This window comes from Panicum virgatum, chromosome 1N (genome assembly GCF_016808335.1).
Source record: "Panicum virgatum strain AP13 chromosome 1N, P.virgatum_v5, whole genome shotgun sequence".
In the NCBI taxonomy this organism is placed as follows: domain Eukaryota; kingdom Viridiplantae; phylum Streptophyta; class Magnoliopsida; order Poales; family Poaceae; genus Panicum; species Panicum virgatum.
This window is the reverse complement of record NC_053145.1, coordinates 2,861,231-2,885,147: the sequence shown is the minus strand read 5'-3', so window position 1 is coordinate 2,885,147 and position 23,917 is coordinate 2,861,231. Positions and strand designations below refer to the sequence as shown.

General features: G+C 47.5%; 2 protein-coding genes across 3 annotated transcripts; one reads left to right on the top strand and one right to left on the bottom strand.

Annotated features, from left to right (window-relative positions):
• The first annotated feature begins 10,854 nt into the window (after positions 1–10,854).
• Positions 10,855–15,023, top strand: LOC120654569. The gene is made up of 5 exons (XM_039932138.1): positions 10,855–11,320; positions 11,461–11,539; positions 12,425–13,300; positions 13,496–13,753; positions 14,538–15,023. The coding sequence occupies exons 1-5, from the start codon at positions 10,912–10,914 to the stop codon at positions 14,695–14,697; spliced, it is 1,782 nt and encodes a 593-aa protein (XP_039788072.1). The 5' UTR covers positions 10,855–10,911; the 3' UTR covers positions 14,698–15,023.
• A 3,870-nt stretch (positions 15,024–18,893) lies between these two features.
• On the bottom strand, positions 18,894–23,065 carry LOC120654568 (cyclin-dependent protein kinase inhibitor SMR6-like). Of its 2 annotated transcripts, none has more exons than XM_039932137.1 (3): positions 23,005–23,065; positions 21,762–22,785; positions 18,894–21,170 (listed from the first exon to the last, which is right to left on the bottom strand). In XM_039932137.1, exon 3 carries the CDS (start codon positions 19,582–19,584, stop codon positions 19,129–19,131), a length of 456 nt encoding a protein of 151 aa, XP_039788071.1. In that variant the 5' UTR covers positions 19,585–21,170; positions 21,762–22,785; positions 23,005–23,065; the 3' UTR covers positions 18,894–19,128. The 2 variants fall into 2 exon arrangements, with proteins under 2 accessions (XP_039788071.1, XP_039788070.1); XM_039932136.1 differs by having other exon boundaries at positions 18,894–21,914; positions 22,354–22,785.
• Between the last annotated feature and the right edge of the window lie 852 nt (positions 23,066–23,917).

Genomic DNA, 23,917 nt, shown 5'->3' with positions numbered 1-23,917 from the left:
GGAGAGGTTCGCGCCTAGCCTTCGGCTTTCGCGCGACAGGGCTTTCCACCCTTCGCTTTCATGCGACGGGATTTTGTTAGGGGACCTTCGGCTCTTTAGCCGGAGAGGTTCGCGCCTAGCCTTCGGCTTTCGCGCGACAGGGCTTTCCACCCTTCGCTTTCATGCGACGGGATTTTGTTAATTTCTTCGGAAGTGAAGCTAAGAGGAGCGAAGCCCTTAATCGGGGTTGCGCCTCATGCTTACTTCTTTCAAGCCTTATGGCTTGTGCTTCGCACCGATGACTCCCCTCTTCGCTTTGACGAAAAGGGATAGACGCTTCGGCGCCTTTGCAGCGTGCCTGTTCCTTCGACTCTTTTGTGGGGGCCTTGTTTATATTTCACAAGGGGTTACATAGGGTTCCGCCTCGTTAAAAACCTCACACCTTCAGCGCCCGAGTGGACACTCGAAAGCTTCCCCCGTGAGGAAAAGAGTACGGGCCCTTCGGTACATTGTGCGGATCTACACATGAGAAAAAGGAAAAATGCAAAAAAATAAGAATTTGCCCTACAAGCCCCTTCGGTTATTTTCCTCCGGTGGCTTTTACACATTTCCTACACGTAGTACTTCTGTAGCATGTACTTGTTCCATGAATAAGGGTCTTCGGTGCCTTCTAGCGTGCGGAGCCTGCAGGCCTCTGGCCTTGCCATAGATGCGATGATGAATGGGCTTTCCCACTTGCTGTGCATCTTGCCCTTTTGCTTGGCCTTCGGTATTCTTCGAAGCACCAAGTCGCCCTCTTTGATGTTTCTGGGCTTCATTTTCTTATTCTTCCACCTTCGTGTTTCCTCTTGATATTTTTCCAAGTTGATTGCTGCTTGTATCTTGCCAGCTTCGATTGTGTCAATTGAGGGCTTGATGTCTTCTTCGATGTTTTCTGCCCTTCGGCTGTTCTCCAGGATTTGAGTTTGATTTACTCGGGTGTTACTGCTTCTTCACCATATAGAAGCTTGAAAGGGGTGAACTTCGTGGTCCTGGACTCTGTTGTGTTATGAGACCATATGACACTCGGCAGCTCATCCGCCCATTTCCCCATCGGCAACTCAGTGATGTTTTTCTTAATGCCTGCGAAGATGATGTCGTTGGCCCTTTCCACCGTGCCGTTGGACTGCGGGTGGTAGACCGAAGCGAAGCATAAGTTGGTGCCAAGTTGAGTGGTGAACTCCCGGAAAGTTGCGCAGTCAAACTGCTTGCCATTGTCCACTTTAACCTCCTTCGGGACCCCGAAGCGACAGACGATGTTCTGCCAAAAGAATTTTTGTAGGGCTCCTGCTATGATATCCCTGAGTGCCTTGGCCTCGACCCATTTGGAGAAGTACTCTACCGCCACAGCAGTGTACTTGTAGTTTCCTGGAGCTGTAGGTAGTGGTCCAACAATATCATTGCCACATCGTGCAAGGGGCCATACCGGAGGCAGTAGCTGCACCTGTGAATTTGCTGTATGGGGCGTGCCTTTGGCAATTTGGACATGTGCGAACCACATCGTGAGCATCCGCCACAGTCGATGGCCAATAAAATCCTTTGCGGAAAGCTTTGCCGACCAGGGCCCTCGTTGCGATGTGCGAAGAACACATCCCTACTTGTATCTCTTCAAACAGCTGTTTGCCCTCTTCGCGTGAGATGCACTTTAGGAGTGGTGCGCAAACTCCCCCTCGGTATAACTCTTTGCCTATGATTCTGTAATTCCTGGCCCGAAGTGCCATTTTCTTCTCTTCCTTTTCATCCTCCGGGACGAAGTGTCTGCGAAGATAGGCCATTATGGCGGCCCTCCAGTCTTCGCTGGTTATGGCGTTGACGAATTTGGCTGGTTCTTCGGCACAATTGACGGAGGCCTGCTTTAATGTTTCGAAGAAGACATCTGGCGGTAATGGATCGAACTGCGCTGCTGCCTTCGCCAGTTGATCAGCTTGCTTATTCTTTGTTCTAGAGAAACTGCGGATACTAAACCCGAGGAAGTATTTCTCCATGCTTCGCATTGCTGCCAGGTACTTCGCCAATTCTAGCTTGAGAGCCCTGTTTGACTTGTTTATTTGGCCTGTGATCAACTCTAAATCAGACCTGATCGTTAATCTTCATGCGCCCAGCGCTCTTGCTTTGCGAAGACCCAAGAGAAGGCCTTCGTATTCTGCGACATTGTTGGTGCACCCATTGAAGTCAAGTCTGACTGCGTACTTCAGTTGCGTACTCGATGGTGCTGTCAGGACTGCTGAAGCTCCTGCTCTGTCTCTCTGGTAAGCCCCATCACACTCAAGTTACCATATTGCTTCTATCTTCGGCTGCTCTTGCGAAGGTGCGACTGGGGTCCAGTCTGCGATGAAGTCTGCCAAGACCTGTGACTTGATTGCTGATCTGGAGATGAAGTCAATGGTGTGCTCGGCTAATTGCGCAGCCCATTTGCCTATCCTGCCGGAGGCTTCTCTGTTTTCAAACATGTCCCGAAGTGGGAAAGAGGTTGGAACCTTGATTTTGTGGCTCTGGAAGTAGTAACGAAGCTTGCGTGCTGCCATGACCACCACATATGCCATTTTCTCCATTTCTGAGTATAGCAATTTTGACCCATTTAGGGCTTCGGAAACGAAGTATATAGGCACCTGTGTCAATGCCCCTTCGATCGTGCGCTCTTCGACGAGAGCAGCAGTTACGGCTGCACCTGATGTGGAGATGTATAACAGCAACTCCTCCGAAGGGCTGGACATGACTACCAATTTCTCAATGTACTGCTTGAGGTCTTCGAAGGCCTTCGCCTGCTCTTCGCCCCATTCGAAGTTGCCTGAGCCTTTCAGCGCCTTGAAAAATGGAAGGCACTTCTCCGTAGATTTTGATATAAATCAGTTAAGCGAAGCCAACCTGCCTGTTAACTTTTGCACCCCCTTTCTTGTAGTTGGCGGCTTCATCCGCCTGATGGCTTCTATCTTCTCTGGATTTGCCTCAATTCCCCTTTTGGTTATCATGCATCCCAATAATTTGCCTCTTCAGACTCTGAAGACGCATTTCTCCGGGTTCAGCTTCAAACCATGACGGCGAAGGTTCGCGAAGGTCTTGGATATGATCCTCCTTCCTCTTGCTTCGGACAACGACATCGTCGACATATGCGGAGATGTTCCTCCCCAGTTGATCTCTCAGTACCTTCTTGATCATTCTGTTAAAAGTGCATCCGGCATTGCGGAGGCCCTCCGACATTCTCACGTAGCAATATGTCCCGAAGGGGGTGGTGAAACTGGTCTTCTCTTCGTCTGCCTTGTTCATGAATATCTGGTGATAACCTGAGAAACAATCCAACATACTGAGCATCTCCGAGCAAGCTGCTGCATCGACCAGGGTGTCATTTCGCGGCAGTGGGTATTCGTCCTTCGGGCACGCCTTGTTCAAGATTGTGAAGTCAATGCACATTCGCCACTTCCCGTTCTTCTTCGGTACCATGACAACATTTGCTAGCCACTCCGGGTACTGGACCTCGCGGATGACGCCCGCGTCCAGCAATTTTTGTACCTCGGCCTGAGCCGCTTTCTGCCTTTCTTCGGACATTGACCTTTGGCCCTGCTTTACTGGTTTTGCCTTCGGGTTCACCCTGAGCTCATGCTCGATGACTTCTCGACTGACCCCTCACAGATCCGAAGAGGACCAAGCAAACACATCTTGATTGTTGCGGAGAAACTGTATAAGCTTGGCTTCTTCGGCCTCTTCGAGCCCTTTTCCGATAATCAACATTCGGTCGGGCACATCTTCGCACAATGACACCTTCTTTGTGTGTTCCGCTGGGGATACCCCCCAGACTTCTCTGGCTCTTCGCTGTTTGCTGCCTCATTGTCCTCATTTGGGGTTTCAATGACATGGACATTCTTGTTTGCGGTTGATGCGTTGTCTTCGCATCTTCTTGCTTCTTCCTGGTTGCCGAAGACTGTGACAATTCCTCCGGCCGTAGGCAGCTTCATTCATAGGTACGACTGATGGATTACTGCTGCGAATTTGACCAAGGTGTTGTGGCCGAAGATGGCATTGTAGGGGTAGTTAATGTCGACCACATCGAAGGTTATTGCTTCGGTTCTCTGCGCTGCACCTTCGCCGAACATGACATTGAGCTCTATCTTTCCAAGGGCTTCGATTCTCTTGCCTCCGAAGCTAATGAGCGGATACTGTGACTTCTTCAGCGCTGTTTCTGTGAACCCCATTTTGACGAAGCACTGCCACACGAGGATATCTGCAGAGCTCCCATTGTCCACCAAGATTCTCCCTACATCATTCCCTGCGAAGTGCACTGAATTCTTACCGATGTTTGCCCTTATGATGAGGGGGTCATTATGTGGGTAGTGCTGCAGCCGAAGGTCTGCCTGCGTAAAAGATATTGGGACATGCGACCAAGTTGTTCGGAAGCATCTTCCCTCGCTGATGTGGGAAACGGTTCTAAAGTATTCTTTGCGTTGCTTCTTCGTCTCATGTACTGGTTCGTTGGATCCTCCGGAGATGGCACTGATGATGTTGACCCTGCTGCCGGAGGGTCCCTCACTTGCTCTTTCTGGTATGTGCCCCGGTTCGAGCTTCGGAGGTGGGGGTAAAGTTGTCGGGTCGTAAGACTGTGGCGTGGAGCTCCTCGACCATGTCTGACTATAGTGCGGAGGTGGTAGCATCGGTACTGATTGTTGCGAAGGTGGCGCATACGGTAGCGGATTGTAGTTGAAGACCGGGTATGACACTGGCCAATTTAGCGTAGGAGCCCAAGTGGTTGCCGTCGCCGAAGACTGAGGTGGCAACTGCGAGGTATGATTGACTGGCTTCGCTGGCTGGGAATTCTGCCTGTCAAACTTTTCTTTTCTTTCAATGGCGAAGGGGCATTCATTTGTCCAATGGCCTTTGTCCTTCCCGTGGAAGAAACAGAATGGAATTTTCTCTCTTCGACCACCGCTGTCTCTTCGTCCTTTGTTGTGTCGTTCTTCACGATGGTGACAATCATCGCGGTTGGATCTTTCTTCGTGGCGGTCCCTCTCGCCTTTGCCCCTGTGATGGTGTCTGTGCTCTCGGGGGGGGGGGGTACTTCTTCGGGCACGTTGTTCACTGTTCTTTTCTGCTTCGACTCATCAGCATGCCATGGTTTTGAATGGGGCCTCTCGCTGCTTCGCGACTTCTTCTGCTCGTTCTTCTCCTCGAGCCTTCTCCTCTTCGCACGGTCGGATATGCAATATTCTTGCATTATCTCGAACAGCTTCGTGACTGTCTTCGGCTTGCGCCGGGATATGTACTCTCTGCATGGTCCCAGGTTGATCGCCTTCACCACCGAATCGATGATGCTCTGGTCGGCAACATTTGGTGCTCTTGCACGAAGCTTCATGACACTCTGAAGATATTCTTTCAAGGTCATGCTTCCTTGCCTTAGATCGTGAAAATCGCAAGATGTGACTTCGTCGGGCCTCACGGCGCGGAAACTTGCACATAACTCGAGGTGAAACTGCTTCCAAGACAGAATGGTTCCTGGCGGGATGTTTGCATACCAACGCTGCGCCAAGGCCTTCAATGCGAGGACGAGCGCCTTCGCTTTACACACGGTGCCTCCTCCTGATGCTTCTATGGTGGCTTCGTATTTGAGGAGGAACTCTTCGGGGTCTGACTCCCCATCGAACTGCGGCAATATTGCTGGGTTGAGGCGATGAGGCCACTGCACCTCCTCCAGCTCTTCGGACAATGGTGATATTCTTTGATGCCTTCTTCGGTAATGCTCTTCGCCGTCTGACTCAGAATGGTCAGAGATCTCCTCGACCGGCACGAACTTTGGGCGGAACCTTGGTGGTTCTTGTTGCCGCGGGTTGACTCCGATCATCTCCTTCTGCGGTGGTGGTATTGGTGGTGCCTGCAATTTCTCGAGCTGCAGCCGCTGGGCATGGAGCTTCTCTTGCATCACCTTGCAGCGAAGCTCCTCCTCCCTCAACTTATTGTACTGCTCTTGACGCTCTGCTTCGGTGAGCATGGTCTGCTTCCCCTTCGCTCTTGTCGTCATCTGTGGCTCCGAAGGTTCTGCTTCCAAAGCATACTGCTGAGCCCTTCGCACCTCTTCGATGCGAGCGTCGATACGACGCATCGCCACGATGTCATCGGTTGAAACGCCGAGGTCCAGAAGGTTCACTTCAATCTGGCCATCTGCAAGGGCGTCGACGGAGACGCCGTCGCTGCTAGTCCCGTTCGCCTGTGTTGCTGCCGCTTTGCCCTGCGAGGGGGTTGTCGTCGTCGTCGTCCTCAGTGTCCTCCGAAGTGGCTCCGGTGGTTCCTCTCTTCTTCGTCGCCGCCATGTGGTGTATCGAACCGACGGGTGGGCGCCAAACTGTTGGTGGAGAGTGTCTCCGAAACGGACGGACACTACAACAGTAATAAATGAACACGCAAAACAAGGAGGAAAGGTTCTCTCTCTATTCCATCTGTCCCATCAATGGGCATGACAAGGAGTATTTATAGGTGGCGTTACACCTCCCAGATAAAATTATGCTTTTGCACCCTTACAATGGTCATATTCTCAGAATATTCCTAAATGTACATGTAATTTTGCTAGGGCAACGTGAGTGCGCTACTGCTCAGACGGGCCCGTACTTTCAGACGGTCCTCTTTGTCCATCTCGTCGAAGGTCATGGGACCCACTTGATGACTCCTCGCCCTGACGGTTGCGTCGCCGGGTCTTCGCGTATCTTCGTCCATCTCATCGAAGATAAGCGAAGATGGATGTCATCTATGTTCGCTTCTGGCGTTGGCTTCAACGCATACGCCGTCTGGTCTTCGCGGACCTTCTACGTCCGATCCGAAGGTGGTGTCCCCAACACGTCCGAAACAGCGGCAGGGCGTCGACGGGGCAGTCGGGTGGTGCAACACAGGCAACAGGGGAGACGAGCACATCAACACGTGCTCTGGCCTTGCAGCGATGCCGCTGCTTTCACTTCACTGCCGAGGTGACATGAGGATGAGGTAGTAGTCTCGAGTGTCAAGTCAACACATCCTCCTTAGCTGATGGTATTTTTATGAGTTAATTCCCTCAATGCCATTGAAATTTTCGCCAATCCCTTGAATGCCACTAAATGGCATTGAAGGGATTTTTTTGTGTCTATGACATGTGGGGTCAATGGCAATCAAGAGATTGGCTAAAATTTTAATGGCATTGAGGGAATTGGCTCGACATTAATCTAGGTGGTCAAAGAATGGTTATAACAAATCAAGGGGTGGTTATCCAACCGGGTTTTAGCAGCAAAACAACATGCAGTTTTGAAAACAGGCCAATAGGTTGTGTTTATAAAATTGGGACAAAATATGCATCAAAGGATGGGATTGAACTTGCCGTCTTCAAAGCCTTCTGGGAAATCCTGATCGATGTGCTGTCCTTCGGGTTCGGGATCGTGGAACTGGTCCTCGTTCACTTGCTCGCAGTACTGCTCGTCGACGGGTTCTCCCTCGTTCACACCGTGATCTACGACGTATACGAACAAGCACACAATTCAAAAAAAGAAATAAAGGTTTTATCGTTGAGCTCGAATCGGAAACATTTAAGATATGGAGATAGGAGTAATATTTTTGGGCGGTTCCCTAATGACATGGCCAAAACTATTTTAGGATTGGCGTGGTAAAGTTTCAGGTCGATCGAAGATTGTTTGGTGCATAAAATGATAGGTCAGAGAGGGGTTTAAGGTTAAATAAGGATCCAGGGGCTCATTTGTAAATAGTTTTGAAATAGAAAATGACTTAGTTGTAATTTCTAGAAATATCTGGGGCATACTAAAAGGTGTAGGGGCTTATTTAGTATTAAGTTTATATGGTGGAAGGGTTTATTTGTGAATATAATAATAAAGGAGGGCTTCTTTTGCAAAAAGGCCAAAGGGTGGAGGGACTCTTAATTAAAAATGGAAAAGTGCAGGGGGGGTCCGGGCAAAATTGCCCTTCTCCTTCCTCTATCTCGCGACCAAAACAGGGGAGGGGGAGAGGGCGGGGCCGGCGGCCTGGGCCGGCGGCCCTGGGGTTCGGTGGCGGTCCGGGGAGTGGGGGAAAAGGGAGAGGGCGCCACGGGAAGTCGATTCCCGGCCGCAGCTCGAGCGGGGGTGGTCCGTGGAACCTTGGCCACGGCGGCGGGCGGCGGGCGGTGGCGACTGTGGAGGCGGCGCTGCAAGGCTCGACGGTAGCCCGGAGCTGGGGGGAAAAGCACGAGGGAGCCCTAGGGATCCGATTCCTTCGCTCACCTTGGGCGATGGCGGCCTGTGGACAGCTCCCCACGGCGGCGGGCGGAGCTTCGGCGGCCATGGTGGCGGCGGTGGCGCTGGACAGTTCGAAGAGAGCTGTGTGGCGGCGGTGCGAGTTGTGGTGGTAGTGGGCGGCGTTGGGGCCCTTTTATAGGCGCTGAAGGCGGTGGAGGGGTGGAACGCGGCGGCGGCCGGCCGGTGAGCTCGGCGGGGCGCCTTTAATGGTGCCTGGCCCGTTGCGCGCGTCGTGGAACGGCGCGCGAGCGGCGAGGCCGGCTCAGGGTGATGGGATGGCTCGGGCAGGCGTGAGCGGGGCAGGCGGCACTGTGCTGACGGCGGAAGGTGCGGCGAGCGGGGGCGCGTGGTCCACGTGGGAGCAGTGCGCGCGCATGCGGCCGGCGGCGATGACGGGGCGCTGTGCGCGGCCCTGTTCGCGGCGAGCGCGAGCGTCGAGGCGAGCGAGGGTGCACGGGTGCGCGCAGAGGTGGGGACGGGGTGAGCAGTTGGCGGCCGCGCGAGTGGGGAAGGCAGTGGCCGGGCGGTGCGGCCGCGTGGTGCACGCGCGGCCAGGGACGCGCGCGTGGGCAGCAGCCGCGCGTGGGGACGGCCGGGAGCGGGGGTGCCCGCGCGCGTCGAGGAGGCCAGCGGTAGTGGCGCAGGCAGGGGTGAGGGCCGGGAGCCGGGAGCTGGGCGTGCGTGGGCCGAGCGGCACTCGGGTGCGCGCGGCAGGGAGGAGAGGGAGGAGGGATAGAGAAGGAAGGAGGGAAAAAAGAAAAAGAAAAAGAAAAGGAAAAAGGAAATGGAGAAAAAGAAAAAGAGAAAGAGAGAGAGAGAAAAAGAGGGAGAGATTCGCGGCAGCGACCGCGGCCGGACGCGCACGCGCCGGCCGGGCGTGACGCGCGGGACGAGGGCGAACAGGGAGACGGGACAGCTGTTGGATTCGGGTGTCGGGACCGGTTTTTCGGGAGATCGGGCGGAAAACGGTTTCAAAAAATCTGAGCTCAACGATGCAAATTATTTTTAGCGTTGTGATTTAACTTGGCGAATTTTTCAGGGTGTTACAGGGACCAACTTGACCCTTGGTGGAAAGTTGAGGGACCAGGATGCCTATTTTGCCTTTCAAGAATGATCCAGTACTTACTTTTGCTTGAATCATTCGCTATGTAGGTAGTGAGATAGAAGAATAATTTCGGGATCCGCCCATATTCCAACCCAAATTCAAAAACTTAAGCTGATGTGGAGAGGTGGGCAATTCACTTATATTCCAACACTCCGCTATGTAGGTAGTGAGATAGAAGAATAATTTCGAGATCCGCCCATATTCCAACCCAAATTCAAAAGCTTAAGCTGATGTGGAGAAATAGACAATTCACTTATATTCCAACACTCCCCCTCACGTGGAGGCTTCCTCAGACCTCAGACGTGGAATAGGAGCGAGCAACAATTATTTTTATTTAATTGTGCTAATTAGGATTCGAACTCGAGACCTCTGGCTTTGATACCATATTGAGTTGCATGCACCGACCAGTTCAACCCAAAAGCTTAAGTTGATGTGGAGAGGTGGTCAATTCACTTATATTTCAACAAATATTGTGCACAATGTGTTTCTTCTCCTGATTTGGCGCTGCAATGGTGTTTGACGACATATGTTGGAAATCTTCAGGAGTTGTCTGATGGTGTCCAACACTGACAGACACCAAAGTTGCTGCCGGTGAAGACTCTAAATCATCATCTTCAGGCTTCACTTAATTCATTCCATTCCTTCCGTGCCTGCCTGCAACGCATCAGAAACGGTTCAAACCTCTAAAACCCAAAAGCAGCACTGCTGTTGTATGTGACTGAAATGATGATAAGGCAAAAGAAAGATTAAAAAAGGTTGTCCAAGTATACTGTCTGATGATTTCCAAGTCTAACAGACCCCAAAACTGCTTGCCGTTCAGACCATTAGGTGCTGCTTGGTTGGACCAATTTGGTTCAGTCGACCGCATCAGTGGATATCTTCAGGAATTGCCTGACACGTTGATGAATCCTACTGTCTGATGATATCCAAGTGCAACAAACTCCAAAATTCAGCCCATGAACACATACGGTTCAAACTTCAGAAATGCAAAATGCTGCAATTGCGAGATAAGTTTCTTTAATTTTTATCAGATCATCAATGATCCACTGCTTCACTGTAAGAAAGTGAAGGATAAAGAAAAAAAAGGAAAGATTTGAGATCCTGGTGACCATGAACTTCAGAAATCCAAGTGTTGGTTACTGACATGCAGATAGTTTTTAAAATGCCTTCCGCTGAAAAGTTGCTAAGGCACGGTCGCGGAAAAAATGACGGTAAAAATGACGGTCGTGCCACGCTTTGATAGCTGACATGAACCGTTGCATTTTTTTTCATAATGTTGGGGTTGCATTTGGGGATGCCCGGTAGAAAGAGTAAAACTAGTTTTTTTAGAGAAAAAAGTAGAACCAAGAGTTGTAGTAGCGTGGCATATCTCCAATATTAAAAGTTGTAGTAGTGTTTTTTCAACTCTTAGTTGTAATAGTATTGTTCCAATTAACTCTAGAACTAACTAATCACACATCTGAATATACCGTCCAAGATCTACTTGGGTTGGGCTGGGCCCCACATAAACCTCGGAGGCTCTTGGGCCCGCAACTCGCAAGAGCCAACGGCAACGCCATGGCCGCCGCCGCCGCCTCCGCTCCCGGCGGCAACCACGCGCGCCGGCGGCAGTGGCGGTACACGTGGGAGGCGCTGGCCCACCTCCCGGTCCTCCGCCTCTACGTCTTCCCCCGCCCCGCGCTCCCGGCCGCCATCCCCTTCGGTGGCCTCTGCACCGACCTCCGCCTCGAGGACTCCCTCCTTATCCTCTCCTTCTCGCTCGCCGGGGAGGACCACCTCGTCGCCCTCAGGGTCCCCGTCCCCAGGGTGCTCGTCGACCCCGCCGCCCCCGTCGAGTGCCGCACCGCGGGGGACCACGTCGAGGTCCGCCTCGCGCTCGTCCTCCCCGTCGACCACCCCGTCGTCGCCGCCGCGTTCCCGCCGCCGCACGGCGCGGAGCCTCCCGCGCCGCTCGCGGTGCGCGATGGTGAGTCATACACTCGGCTGTCCCCGCTTGTCAGATTAGGCTTGGCCGGATGTTCACTGTTCAGAAACCATGCTCGTTTTTATCTCTGATTTTCAGATACTGGAAATCCGTTTTTATTACTCATTTTCATGGATAAATAGATATGAAGACTCTTTCTACTGGAGACGTTCATTTGTATTGCAAGAATTGCTCAGCAAGGTTGACAAAACAGCCACTGAGGTATGGAACATCTGCAACTTGTGACCTCTAGTCAGTTTATGCCTAGCATGTATATCCAGTGAAAGATCTGTAGAAACTTGACCTGGTTTAATCATATTGCCGGCTCAGATGGGGGTTCACACTTCGCCCCAGTAGACCATGGCATTTTTAATGTGCTATGTAAAATTAATCTGCACGTCTATTGCATCAGTCATTAGCAAAAGCTGAATGATAGTTCCTCTGCTGTACAATTTTTTCTCTTCTCGCTTTTTAGCTTAGATGGGCTATGAACTATGTCTGTAAGTATTCCTTCTCTGTGTTTTTAGTTTAATAGAGTTTTTTCACAGCGAGGGCCTCCCTCACTGTGTACAGTTTCAAAAAAAAAAAACTGAATGGTACTGTTTGGTCGTTTTTCACCTAAGTGTATCTTGCTTAAAGTGGACTAGCTGTTTTTTGTTTATTGTGACATTAAACAACTTCTCACTTCTTCACAGCTTCTGTGAAACCTATGTTGTTCACATGTTTACTCTTAAGATTGCCTGTGCTATAGTATTTTTTCCTGGATTTTAAGTTGGAGAGATCCTACTGTTTATGAGATGATGGAATCCAGCTTGAGTGCAGAGGTTCTCAAAGTTGCAATGAATCAAAATGTTCAAAGAAGTGTTGACAACTTGACAAAGCCATATCGATAAATTCTTACTGCAAGTAGTAATTTTTTGTTTTTATAATTTTTGGCTACTTAGGAGCTACTGTATATTGGTTATCTTTTGCTCATGATTTCCTATTAATATTTTTTAATAACTATGCTTGAGGACTTAGGTAAAATAATTTCTTATTGTGCAGAAGTCTGATTTGAAATTGTCTTGGTGGTTAGTTTTAACAATCTAGATACCCTATTCCTCCCAGGAAAATCATGGAAATGCCATCTGTGAACTGGGAAGAGGTGGCTGACAATTGGTTCGGTGGATGTTGCACCTCGTTTGGTGGTGCAGGCGAGAAGCTTGTAGCTCAGTTTATTAACGCATATGGTCGTTTAGAGGGAACAAGTCTACTGGATACAACTGCCATTACTATAGAAACAGACTCTCTTGAGGCAGATTTAGTGGCTCAGGTAGCTTGTTCGGCGCTTAGTAGTGATTTTGTTGATGTAAAAGAAGCTACATCTGATATTAGTGCAGGAAAAGATCATACCACTGGGAAGATAAAATTGAAGAATTCAGAAGAGCAAGCAAATATCACTGCTGCTCATGCACAACCTCCATTAATTTTCGACGAGGGACCTAGTGTTAGTAGTAGTGATACAAATGGAGACACTCTTCAGACTGATCAATCTGGCACTTGTCAGATGGAAATTGATATTGATCTGAACTTTATGAAGTCTAAAAATGACTGTTGCGTTGAGAACATGGATGAATCTAACAAAGAGGTCGATTTGTCGATGGTAGATCCATGCAATTGCTGTTGTGCCAATGAATACAGTGGGAAAGTTGAAGGCAACCCTTCACAAATATCCTCAGTGAACCAGAAAAAGCAGACTGTGTTGGAGACTAAAAGGGATTACAAATTAACAAAAACTATTTCTCTGGGTAGTAGCTTCATCGTTAAAGCATCTAACCTTTTGAATGATTTTGAGTGGGTTGAACTTCTCTGTGGTCAATGTTCATCACCTCTTGGGTCATACCCTTCTCAGCCTACGCTTGTCCCGGCCGATGGCCGTGTACGACTCTTCAAGTGCTACACATCTACACAACTTCCTGTTATGGGGCCTCATGATGTGTTCAGGTAACTTTCTGCACTGTTTCTTAATTTTGAGATACATGTTAAACCTTCATACAGAATACTGATTATACTGTAAGAAGGATAATAGTTAAACTATGATGCTCCTTGCACTGTTGAGATATTCCACTCTCGCGACTTGCTTATTGCCAGTACGTTAATTTCACCGCTGATACAGGGACATACATTATTTATGTGCAGGGGACATACATTGGAAAGAGTTTTTGTCAATCTGTTGCTTGAAGTTGCAGAAGATGAAATATCTTTTCGCACATTAGTCAGAGATTTGAAAACCAAAAGGCCCATCCTGCAACTAGTTCTTCTTAGTTCAAAAGCATGGTTAGCTTCTGGTTGCTGCTACGAAAATGATATCTATGGTTCACATGGAACAGCAGATCTGCAGCCTAGTGTTAAACTCTTGTATTCGGATTATAGCAATGCTTCAGAAGCGGACATAAGGTATGATGTAGCACACTTGATAGGATGTTTGCTATCTAACTATGTAATTGTTTACAATACTTTTGAACACCTTGTTTTTCCATTATTAGAAGAATGTAATGTGCATGTTATGCCATAGTTACTGGAAGATTTAATCTTATTCTAGTGTTGCAGTGAAAAGCAGCCTTGCTCAAATTCTTTAGTTCCATACTGTTTTTACATAGATGTCTAATTCTTGTAGTTGAAAAAAAACATACGTAATAATTTGCGCACTTCGGCTTAAACCTGTCAGATTTTGTTGGGTGCATTAGTTCTGTTTGCACTGTTTAATCATTTACCACTATCATTTTGTGGGGACCAGGCATTTGGTTTTCATTCATAATTAATACTCCCTCCCTTTTTAAATATATGACATTTATGACAGACTATTTACTTAAAAATGAACTAATTAGCATGTCCTAAACGTCACATATTTAAAAATGGAGACTAGCATTTTGTCTGACGTTTATGTTCACATCGTCTAATGATGTTTGAAGGCTATATTTGGTCAATTGTATTTAAAACTGATATCTGAGGGGTTCCATTCTTTTGTCAGATTCTTAAATCAGAAATTATTGCAGATCTATAACATCTGTTGCATGTAAAGCTCAGTTTGCCAGATTCTGACAATTATACCTCATTATTATTTCCTTTAGCTGTATTGAAAACTGTCTCTGCGATCCCACCATTAAGTCTGTTAAGGTGGTGTGCCATGTTTATGTACTTTTCTTTTGATGTCACTGTTATTTATGTTCTGCTGTTTCAGGATAGTAGAAGAGTGGTCGTCCAAGTATCGGGCTGAAGAGTTGTACATGATGAAGCGTCAAATAGATGGACTTACTGAATGCCTAAGCTCAGCAATGAACAACTTTCCAGTTTCTTGTTCTTCCCTTGAAGGGATGCACCTTTCATCTCTAAGGCGCTGACTTGAGTATATGATAGAGAAATTTTATTTTTTGTATCAAGAGGGATCTACAACATAGAATCCTGATAGGCATACGAGATCATCCTCTGTTTCTTCTGACCTTGCAGCAGGTCCCCTGATCATCTCTTATTTAGACTGCAAAATGCTGTGGCTTGTCCTCTGCTCTCAGAAAACATGGTGACCCTGAAATGGAGTAATGGCTAATCAAGCTATGCATGACTTTTTTTTCCTTTTGTCCAGCTAGCCTCTGGTGAATGTTTGGCATCATGTTGTAGCTATGAATGTTTAAATGACCAACATACTAACCAACTCTTATTCCCCATATCATCTGTTGTGTCTTTATTTTATCATGTGGAGCTATTCGGGTTCTTTCAACGTGAACTTGTGGGGTGACTTTGTTCTTGGAGCTAAGTTTGCAATGCGCAGTTTACCTAAGTTCCTACTGATGTCTGCAAACCCAGAGCTCCTGGATGACATTTGTGACTATTGTGATATAAACCACAACATTCTTGGTCCATTTAGGAGCTCAGGATATATGATTTTTTTTATGGGATCCAGGACATATGATTAACTGGCACAACTAAAGGAAACAGTACTCTGATCTGTCATGCCTGCGGCACAACCTTACTGGTGTAAAACCACTGTGCCCTTTTATGGGATAGAAGAACTGAAGAACTAGCTGTGCTTGTGTAACATAACATCAGCACCCCTGGAACATACATATGATGCTCAAACATGACGGGTGAACTTCAGAACTTGTTCATTCCTACAGGAACCTTTTCACTTTATAATCTTTGCATCTAACTGCATACATGACTCTGCATGATGTCACCAGTCACATGATTCTGCATGAACAGAGCAGCACTTTACCATACCTATCAGGCTATCATCTTTGCATACATTTTGCATAGATGAAAAGGATCCATTCAAAGCTAGAATGTGACAGATTAATGAGGTGCATCATGTGTGCTTCACATGTACGTGCCCGTCCACCGACTTGTCTGTCATGGCACTGTTCATGTGTCGTCCACACGTTGCTGCCGTGTGTTTCGGCACATGCCCATGTCATGGCATTGGCAGAATCATTGCCTAGACCCTTTGCCAAAACCATGAAAGTGTCACGGACAGGGCTCCTGCGTGATATATCAGGTGTTGTTGCACAAATGGTAAGGCATGGGTGAGTGGTGAACATTGACCTACCTACTGATCCCAAGACGTGTCACATTCTCTTGCATTGCACTGCACAGCTGGAAAGAATAGGTCGACTACTGTAGGCTTTTGAATTGGTTTTGTGATGATTGCTCTCGTCTCTAGCTCCTAGCTAGACATAATGTGGAGGGAAAGGTAGGTGACTGGATGATTACTGATTACATTGCAAATGAACTTAGTTAAGCATTATAATTTCCTTTTTTTGTGTTCAATCATTATAAAAGCTAAAAGGATTATATATAATCAAAGTTAATTAATTTATGGATGGTACAGAAAGAAGTAGACAACAGCTTGCGGTGCAGTGATTAATTGTTAATTATTAGTACATATTTTTCATTCATGCATATAATGGGGGTTGAGCTTGAATTTTCTAATGCGCGCCGCATTTGGGCCAAGTCCGCCCTCGTGCATGTATTTCAACAAAGAGCTTGGATTTAGTTTTCGTCCTTATCACTTACTAACACCAGTCTAACTGAAGATTAGCACGGCTACCGATACATGATAACATTTTGGTCCGGTGGTGTTGGTCTTGGAGTTGAGCCCTAACACACATCTCTAGCTCCTTGTCCTTGTCTCGCTCTCTTTCATTTATCGCATCCAATCCAATGCAATAATTGGATCACCATATATCTTAGTAGAAGGATCACGACAAGATTTCCTGTTACTACATCGAGGTACATGCACCACACTGAATAATTGTACTTCTCCTGGTGTTCCTAGTAGTTAAAGGGGGAGAAAAAGTAGACACCATGAGTCAATTGATTATATGCATACATGCATGTACGACGGCCCTATAATGGCAGACATAGTTGAGTGGAACTAGTCCCTCTAATCATGTTCATCACGTACCCTTAACTGGAGCTTTCATCATTTGGACTGTACCCAACCGAAGGCCATAATAATAACGCAAATGGATCAACTAATTAATAACCTTAGCTTTATTTCATGGTTAAGATATCAACCTAGCATTAAAATCCCTAACTGTTTTATGCTACTTCAGCCATTTTAAGCACCACTTTTCATCTGGACTCATCACAACTCATCTATTTTCTATTTCTATTCGGTTTGCAACGACGACAATACTTGGTTTAGGTAGATCCAAGATCCTACAATTTACTGTCAGCTCACAGATCAGGATGATTTTATTTTCTGTGACCTTGTTCTGCTGTTCTGCTCCAGCACCAGCCAATAGTGTTTTTCTCTCACACCACTCCAGCAGCAGCATCTAGCCACCAGCCAGCCAGCAATGTTTTTCTCTCACACCACTCTAGCAGCAACCTCCAGCACCAGCACAGCGAACAGGGCCTGTGAAATCATTTTCGCTCCGCAGAAATGCATGCAAGCCTTTGACTAATACAGTATACAGAGAAAAAAAATACCCATTCAATTAGCAAATGATCTTTACACTCACACAGTGCCTAGGTAGTAAAGATATATAGGGTTGTAAAGTTGACAGTGCCTTTTTCACTGGAAAAAATACTTGACCGTGCAGGTCAAACCAGGCTTAGCGGGATGCCTTCTTTACTAGGCCGGTGGCTTTGCTGGGCAATGTAGGGGCCCAGACATGGAGGGATCCAAGGGAGGAAAAGTAGACTACCCAGCCCTAGTGGAGCCGTTACACTAGTATCCGAATTCTATATCGCCAACTTATCTGCCTAGTTCGTCAGATCAAACTGTGATGCATACAGCCAGCTGCAGTATCTGAACTTGAATATTTAAAGGGCTAGAACATTCGATTATATACCGGCCGGCCTACTGACATTAGGTTACATGAGGGTGTGCTGATCTTCTTCTTCTTCTTCAAGGGTGGTGACAAATTAAAAAGAAACATGTTCACCACAAGAGAATGATCAAGTTTTGGGTGATGCTTTACATATGATGACTCGTGGTAGCAGCAAGGAAAACCGTCATAAAAATTGCATTTTGTGGGAAGAATACATAAGTAATCATCGACACTATATTGGATTGCTGTCTTAGTCTGCCTGGAGTCTATAAAGATTTCATTTATTGGGTATAAAGAAAAGTTTTTGCTCCTTTAGTTCATTTTGGGAGTAGGAATAATGAAGGCACAAAGAGTTATTATGACATTAGTTGTTAAATGTTTTAGTGCACGTACGAGTGGATAACTCTGTGTGAAATGCACAGCACAAAGAGTAGCAACTTGCCAAAGGTCTTGTTTAGACTATTGAGTACTTCAGATTGGGATCCTCACTTAACAGTCCTTTTTTTTCTTCTCATAGCTCGAAGCTCGAGAAAGCAAACAGCTTTAGTAGAGCAACTACTGAGTATGAGTATATCAAACTCTAAAGTGATTCGCATGTTTCCGGGGATTCAACCAGATTTTTTTGTTAGGAATTCAAATTTTGGCGGGACAGAGCTTGCCATTGACAATTAAACTATGGAAGTACTATACAATTATATCGCACGCCCACATACATTGTTCAAAAAATGTTGCATTTTTTTTGTAGAAAATGTCATCAGAAAATACCTGAGTCTATCTCTGTTAGAATATTCGTAGAAATTTAGCTAGTTCAAGTACTCTTTGAAGCGGCCTATTACTCTCTAATAAATCATGCATTGTGTTCTTCACTATTTTCCACTGAACATAAGGAAATTACACTCCCTTATTCCCTCTAAATGGAAGTGGTCTCTCAGCGATTGGCACAAATGGTCAAGGATTTTTTTTATCCAGGCACATGGGTGACAATCTAGTCTACTGATTGATAGTCATTAGAGTGCATGTTTCTTCTCTTCATTGATAGGCTGTGTGCTTTTTTAGCAGAGGCTGGGAATTCATTCAAGCATTGTTGTACCACCTCGATGTAACACTACTTGATATTAATAAAATTTCCCTTTTCGAAAAAAATGGGAGTGGAAGAGACTAGTTGATATTAATAAAATTTCCCTTTTTCGAGAAAATGGAAGTGGAAGAGAAGAGTTTCACAAAAAAGATACCATTCCATCCAACAAAATTTCGCACAAAAAAGATAGCAAATTTCAGAAGGAATGCCATTCCATGCAACAAAATTTCACAAAATGAAGACTCACATTAACATGTGCCACAAGAGACTTTGTACAGCTGCACTCACTCTATCACTCTCACTCAGGCACCCATGCACCAATAAGTCACCAGCAGATGCGTTGCATCACTCTTGCTGGAGCCCTCGATCACTGCTTGAACTCAAGCATTACACTGACGCGCGCGCGAGGCCGGCGCAGGTTGCTAATTCGCCTTGGCAGCTCGGCTGACAAAGACGGCCTCCAAATCCGCGGGCACGCGGAAGAACTCGTCGAGCACCTCCCCGTCGTCGCAGTTGCACCGGCGGCCGGCGCCGCTCCTGATGATCGACACCGCCGTCCTGGGCTTCTTGGGCGCCGGCGGGCACGTCGTCGCCTCCGCCGGTATCCTCCACCCTTCCCCCCTCGGAGTCACGGGCTCTTCCTCTCCCTCTTCGTCTTCCCCGCCGGCGTCGCGCTCCTCCTCGCTGGCGTCGTGCCGCCGGCGGCCGGTCTTGACGGGCTTGAGCTGCTGCAGCGGCAGGGCGATCCCGCCGATCCCGGACAGACCCAGGACCCAGACCTTGGTGCCGTCCTGGCTGCGGTCTTCCGCCACTTCCACACGCGTGCCATGGCGGCGATGCTGATTATGCAGCAGCTTCTTCACCTCTTGGAACCCCATGTGTATACTGCTAGTACTATGCAGCTGATGAATGAGAAGGGTAGCCTTTGTGTAGTTGTGTTCTGAGCAGCCAGCTAGCTGAGAAGAATGCAACCAAGGGAAGAAATGCAATACAATGGAGAGTAGAGTGGGAGAGCTTTGAGCACTGAAGAAAGAAGGTACTGCTGGATGCTAAATAAGTGAGGCTTTAGGCTTTCTCTGCTTGCTTCTTTTGTCAAAGCTTAAGGGGTTACTCTAGTCTTCTATATATAATGTAGGCATGCATGATGAAGCCAAGGAAGGAAGAGAGAGACTGGGGCACAGTGGCAAAGAGGCAATCAATCATCAATAGCCCTTTCTCAGCCATTAGTGACAAATGGCCCATTATCCATGGGCTGCCAGTGCCAGGCCCATGGAGGAAACCGGGGACATGTTGCTAATAACACGGCCCAATGTAAATCTCACTAGCTGACAACACTAACTTTCCTTCTTGCTTTGGCTGTTCGGCACAGTCAGATCAGTAGCACTCACATAGTCACATACTGTACACTGTACCAGCTTCAACATGAGAAGAGATGTGACTGTGGTTGCTGACCGGCCTAGATGCATGAATGCGTGATGTATGATGACCACCGTCCTGTCCATGTCTATTAGTCCATCACAGAAGGAGAGGCTAGCTGCCATCAAAGGTTGTTAGTAAGCCCCTAGCTTAGCTTAATTAGCAGACCTGCACACTTAACTCATGATCACTTCACTAACAAGTGCACTGAAGTTGCTGAACCTGTTGCCATCTAGCTCTAGCATTTGATCTCACTCAGCCTGTCAACCATGATGGTGAGTGCTGCTTAAGATCTGATTCCTTCCTGACATTTCAAGCCAAAGCAACAATACCCCTTCCTTTGTTGCTGCTTCTGCTGCTGTTGTTGGGAGCTAGTGACATGGGAGCCAGCTCGATTCTGCTGCCCAGCATATGGCACAGGGTCACCATGGCAACCTACCTTTTGGTTTTGGCGACCGGCATTATAATATAGCTGCCATCTCTTAATCTCGGGCACCTAATTTGGTGTCAGACGGTGAGACAGAGGAAAATTAGGGAAGATCTTGTGTACCTAATTGGCGTGGTGGGGCCCAGATGACGTTATCGCCATGCGCAGGGACAGCTCAACCACGAGAGGCCACCACCGTTCTTTCAGAAGGAGAAGAAGATCGTTTCTGCCTGATCTGTCTGTGCCTGCTAATCCAACATATGATCTATCAATCATTCTGTCAGAAAAGAGAGTACTCCAGGACTATGAAAATGGAAAATAAACAAACAAGTAGAGCAAACAGCGCATTCCAACTGCTTTTGTTTATTCCTCTGCAAATGCAGTCAAGTAGAAAGACTATGTTCAGTCCAGTGTGTCCTCTGAATATCCTTGCATTTGCATGTGCTATGTTGTTAAGCAGGTAGTAAGCTCAAGCCGCCATGCCATTTTCAGGGACCCACACTGGAGAGTGTTGGCCCACTAGATCCACTCTGGAAACCAGCCTCTTTCATTTGCTTTGTGATTTCCATTTCATCATCCTGGTAAAAGGTGGCTGTTCCCTCGGCCAACTTGACCACTTGCCTGCAAGTGCACAAGATTTCATCAGAAAGCTTCCCTCTTTGCCCCCTTTCTCCTCCCTAGAACCTAGATGCCTGTTTGGGGGACCCAGTTGTTAGCATGCATGCCTGATCTGCAGCCGGGATCAGCTAGCATGTCTGATCTGGCAAGCGGGGGAAAAATACAGTATCGTCTTCAAGCACTGCTTACTGCTACAAACCAGCTTAGGCCTTTTCTGTGGTGATCATCACAAGCCCCAAGTCACACAATGCACTCAAAGAAAAGAAAGGAAGACGACCAAAAGGGGTAAGATAGTACTGTAACCTTCTCTAAACCAACAAGGCAGTCAAGGAACAAACACAGGTTCTATTTTTTTTAAAAAAAAGAAAACATAGCAAAATATGTAGCAAGTTTAAGAGCTGCTTTTTGGCGGGTAAAGTTTAAAAGCTGTAATATATGCAATTTGAGGTCTCGTGGATCTAGACGAGAACGCAGGACAAGTTTACACGTCAATGAACTATTAACTGGTAGTAGCATGCCGGCTTCTTTTCACTGCACTGGAGGGGCCAAAGATTAGCATCGCTGAGTATATATATAAAAAAAGATTAGCAATACCATCATCATCATGCTGCCAGCCTATCCATGGTGCTTGAGCTGGATGGATCACTCGCTCGGAAGCTAGCGTGAGCTACGAGTTAGACTCGTACACGATACCGGCATTGGTGATTGGCTGATTGCTCCACGGAGCAAACTGACACCCTGCGAAAGCTGTGGCAGCCATTGTCAAGACTTGGAGACCATTTGCAACACAGGAGATCATATATATTTTAATTCGCAAGAATTTCACAAGAAAGCAAAGCAACCTTTGTAGAACCAGAAAAAAGTTCATTGACCAATATAATAGAGATTTACTCCTTTTAAGATGATTTAGATCTTGTATTTGTGTAGGTCACCCAACATGAACTGTTGGATCCCGTCCAAGATTGATCTGTGTGTCTTGTTTTGTTTTTGGTTTTGTTTATTTTTGTTTTGTTTTGTTTTGTTTTTGTATCTTGTTTTTGTGTCTAGTGTTACAAGTGACTTACGGGAATGCAATATCTAAGTCACCTGATGAGGAGGCAGAATAAGCAGTGGTGAGATTTTGCAAGAATTTTACAATTTTTGGATGGATTCTCATAAAATTCCTGGCCGTAAATAAAATTCCTACCTTCCAAAGGAGGCCGTATTCCAGGTGGGTCCTGGTGACTCACTGGATACAAAAATGTCCCTTGCACCCACGATCGAAGGAGCTGGCAATGGAAGATGCTCTCAAATACATGAGCACTTTTTTATAAAAAAATATAGTAGAGTACTTTATGTGACGTGGCTTTTGTCCTGCACATCGTTCTCAAATTTTCCGGGGCTGCCTCAAACTGCTTGAATTGACGTGTCCTATGCTGGATGACGTGGTTATGACTTTGGCGGCATAAAAAGACAATAAGGCTTTAGCATGGCCGGTGCCGGTGTTGGTGACTTGGTGTGGCCTGGTGTTCATTCCCAATCACCACCTCATATTCCCAGCTGCTGTTGCCTTCATCCAGCGAAAATTGGGCACCACTCCTTTGCTTTTCCAAGAGAGAAGAGAGATCCATTCCCTTTTCTGCAACGCCAGATCATGTCATGTGTGAAAAATTCGGAGATTTTGGATATATTTGTTAGATATCTAGGCAATCTTCGGTATATTTTAATTCCAAATATTAATATCAATTTTATGATATAGATGAGTGATAATGTGTGTACAAGATATGTGCATGTGTTCATGTTATTCTCACTAATAAGCATGAACAAAGAATTAAACCAGAGTAAGTTTAGTAAGTACCCCAAGGCGGGACCAGTGCCGGAGGCACCGGTTGCGCCGTTACCAGCTGGAATAGACATGCTATTCGACTGGTTTTACTCGAAGTAGCCGAACTATGTCGATGCAGGAAGATGTTCGCAGTGCAGTCCCACGAACGGTTACGCCGGGAAGTAGACGAAGTAGTCGTTCGCACGAGCGGTTACGCCGGGAAGTAGACGAAGTAGTCGTTCGCACGAGCGGTTACGCCGGGAAGTAGACGAAGGAGTCGTTCAGGGAGCGAGCAGTCGCGTCAAGACGCTCCCCAAAAACCTAATTGCCCGCGTCCCGTGCAGGACCTTCAGCGAGCAGAGGTTCCGGAGGCCCTGCTCTCGCTAGACCTGTGCGCGCAGTGCTAGCGGTGGGGAAGGCAGAAAGCAGCTGAGGGAGAAGGGAGAGGTCTCCTGAAGAGGAGTACCTGGATGAGTGCTTGAGATGAGTGAGGATGAGAGGAGAGGGTGCTGGTTTATATAGGCACGATATGCCTCAGGTTCAACGAACCTGGACGTCATGAATGGCTTTGATGAGCGGCAGTTAATGTGCCTCAGGTTCAACGAACCTGGACGTCGTAAAGAGCCTTCAATGTCCGGTCATTAGTGACGACATTAACCCTCTGTTTTAATACTCTTTACTGCAAAACATCCTTCTCATCTCAGCACATCACGTCGCACCGCACCGCACCGCACCGGCACCTGCACGTCACGTCCGGCCGCGCACCGCACCGCACCGTACCGCCTGTCCGGCCGCGCCGCGCCGCGCCTCGCCTCGGCCACGGCCCGGCCCGGCCCGGCGAGGCGAGGCGAGGCGAGCGAGCACGCCGCGCGTGTGGTTCACCGTCCTCCTCTTACCGGCTTCACAAGTGGTGTACACGAAGTCCACCTTTTAAGTCGGTTGAGAT

What these genes read in the sequence shown, in the direction of transcription:
- LOC120654569 (XM_039932138.1), top strand. Translation starts at nt 10,912, where the DNA reads ATGGCCGCCGCCGCCGCCTCCGCTCCCGGCGGCAACCACGCGCGCCGG. An exon ending in GCCGCTCGCGGTGCGCGATG is followed by an intron (nt 11,321 to 11,460) that starts GTGAGTCATACA and finishes ATGGATAAATAG; the next exon opens with ATATGAAGACTCTTTCTACT. An exon ending in GCTTCAGAAGCGGACATAAG is followed by an intron (nt 13,754 to 14,537) that starts GTATGATGTAGC and finishes CTGCTGTTTCAG; the next exon opens with GATAGTAGAAGAGTGGTCGT.
- LOC120654568 (XM_039932137.1), bottom strand. Translation starts at nt 19,584, where the DNA reads ATGGGGTTCCAAGAGGTGAAGAAGCTGCTGCATAATCAGCATCGCCGC.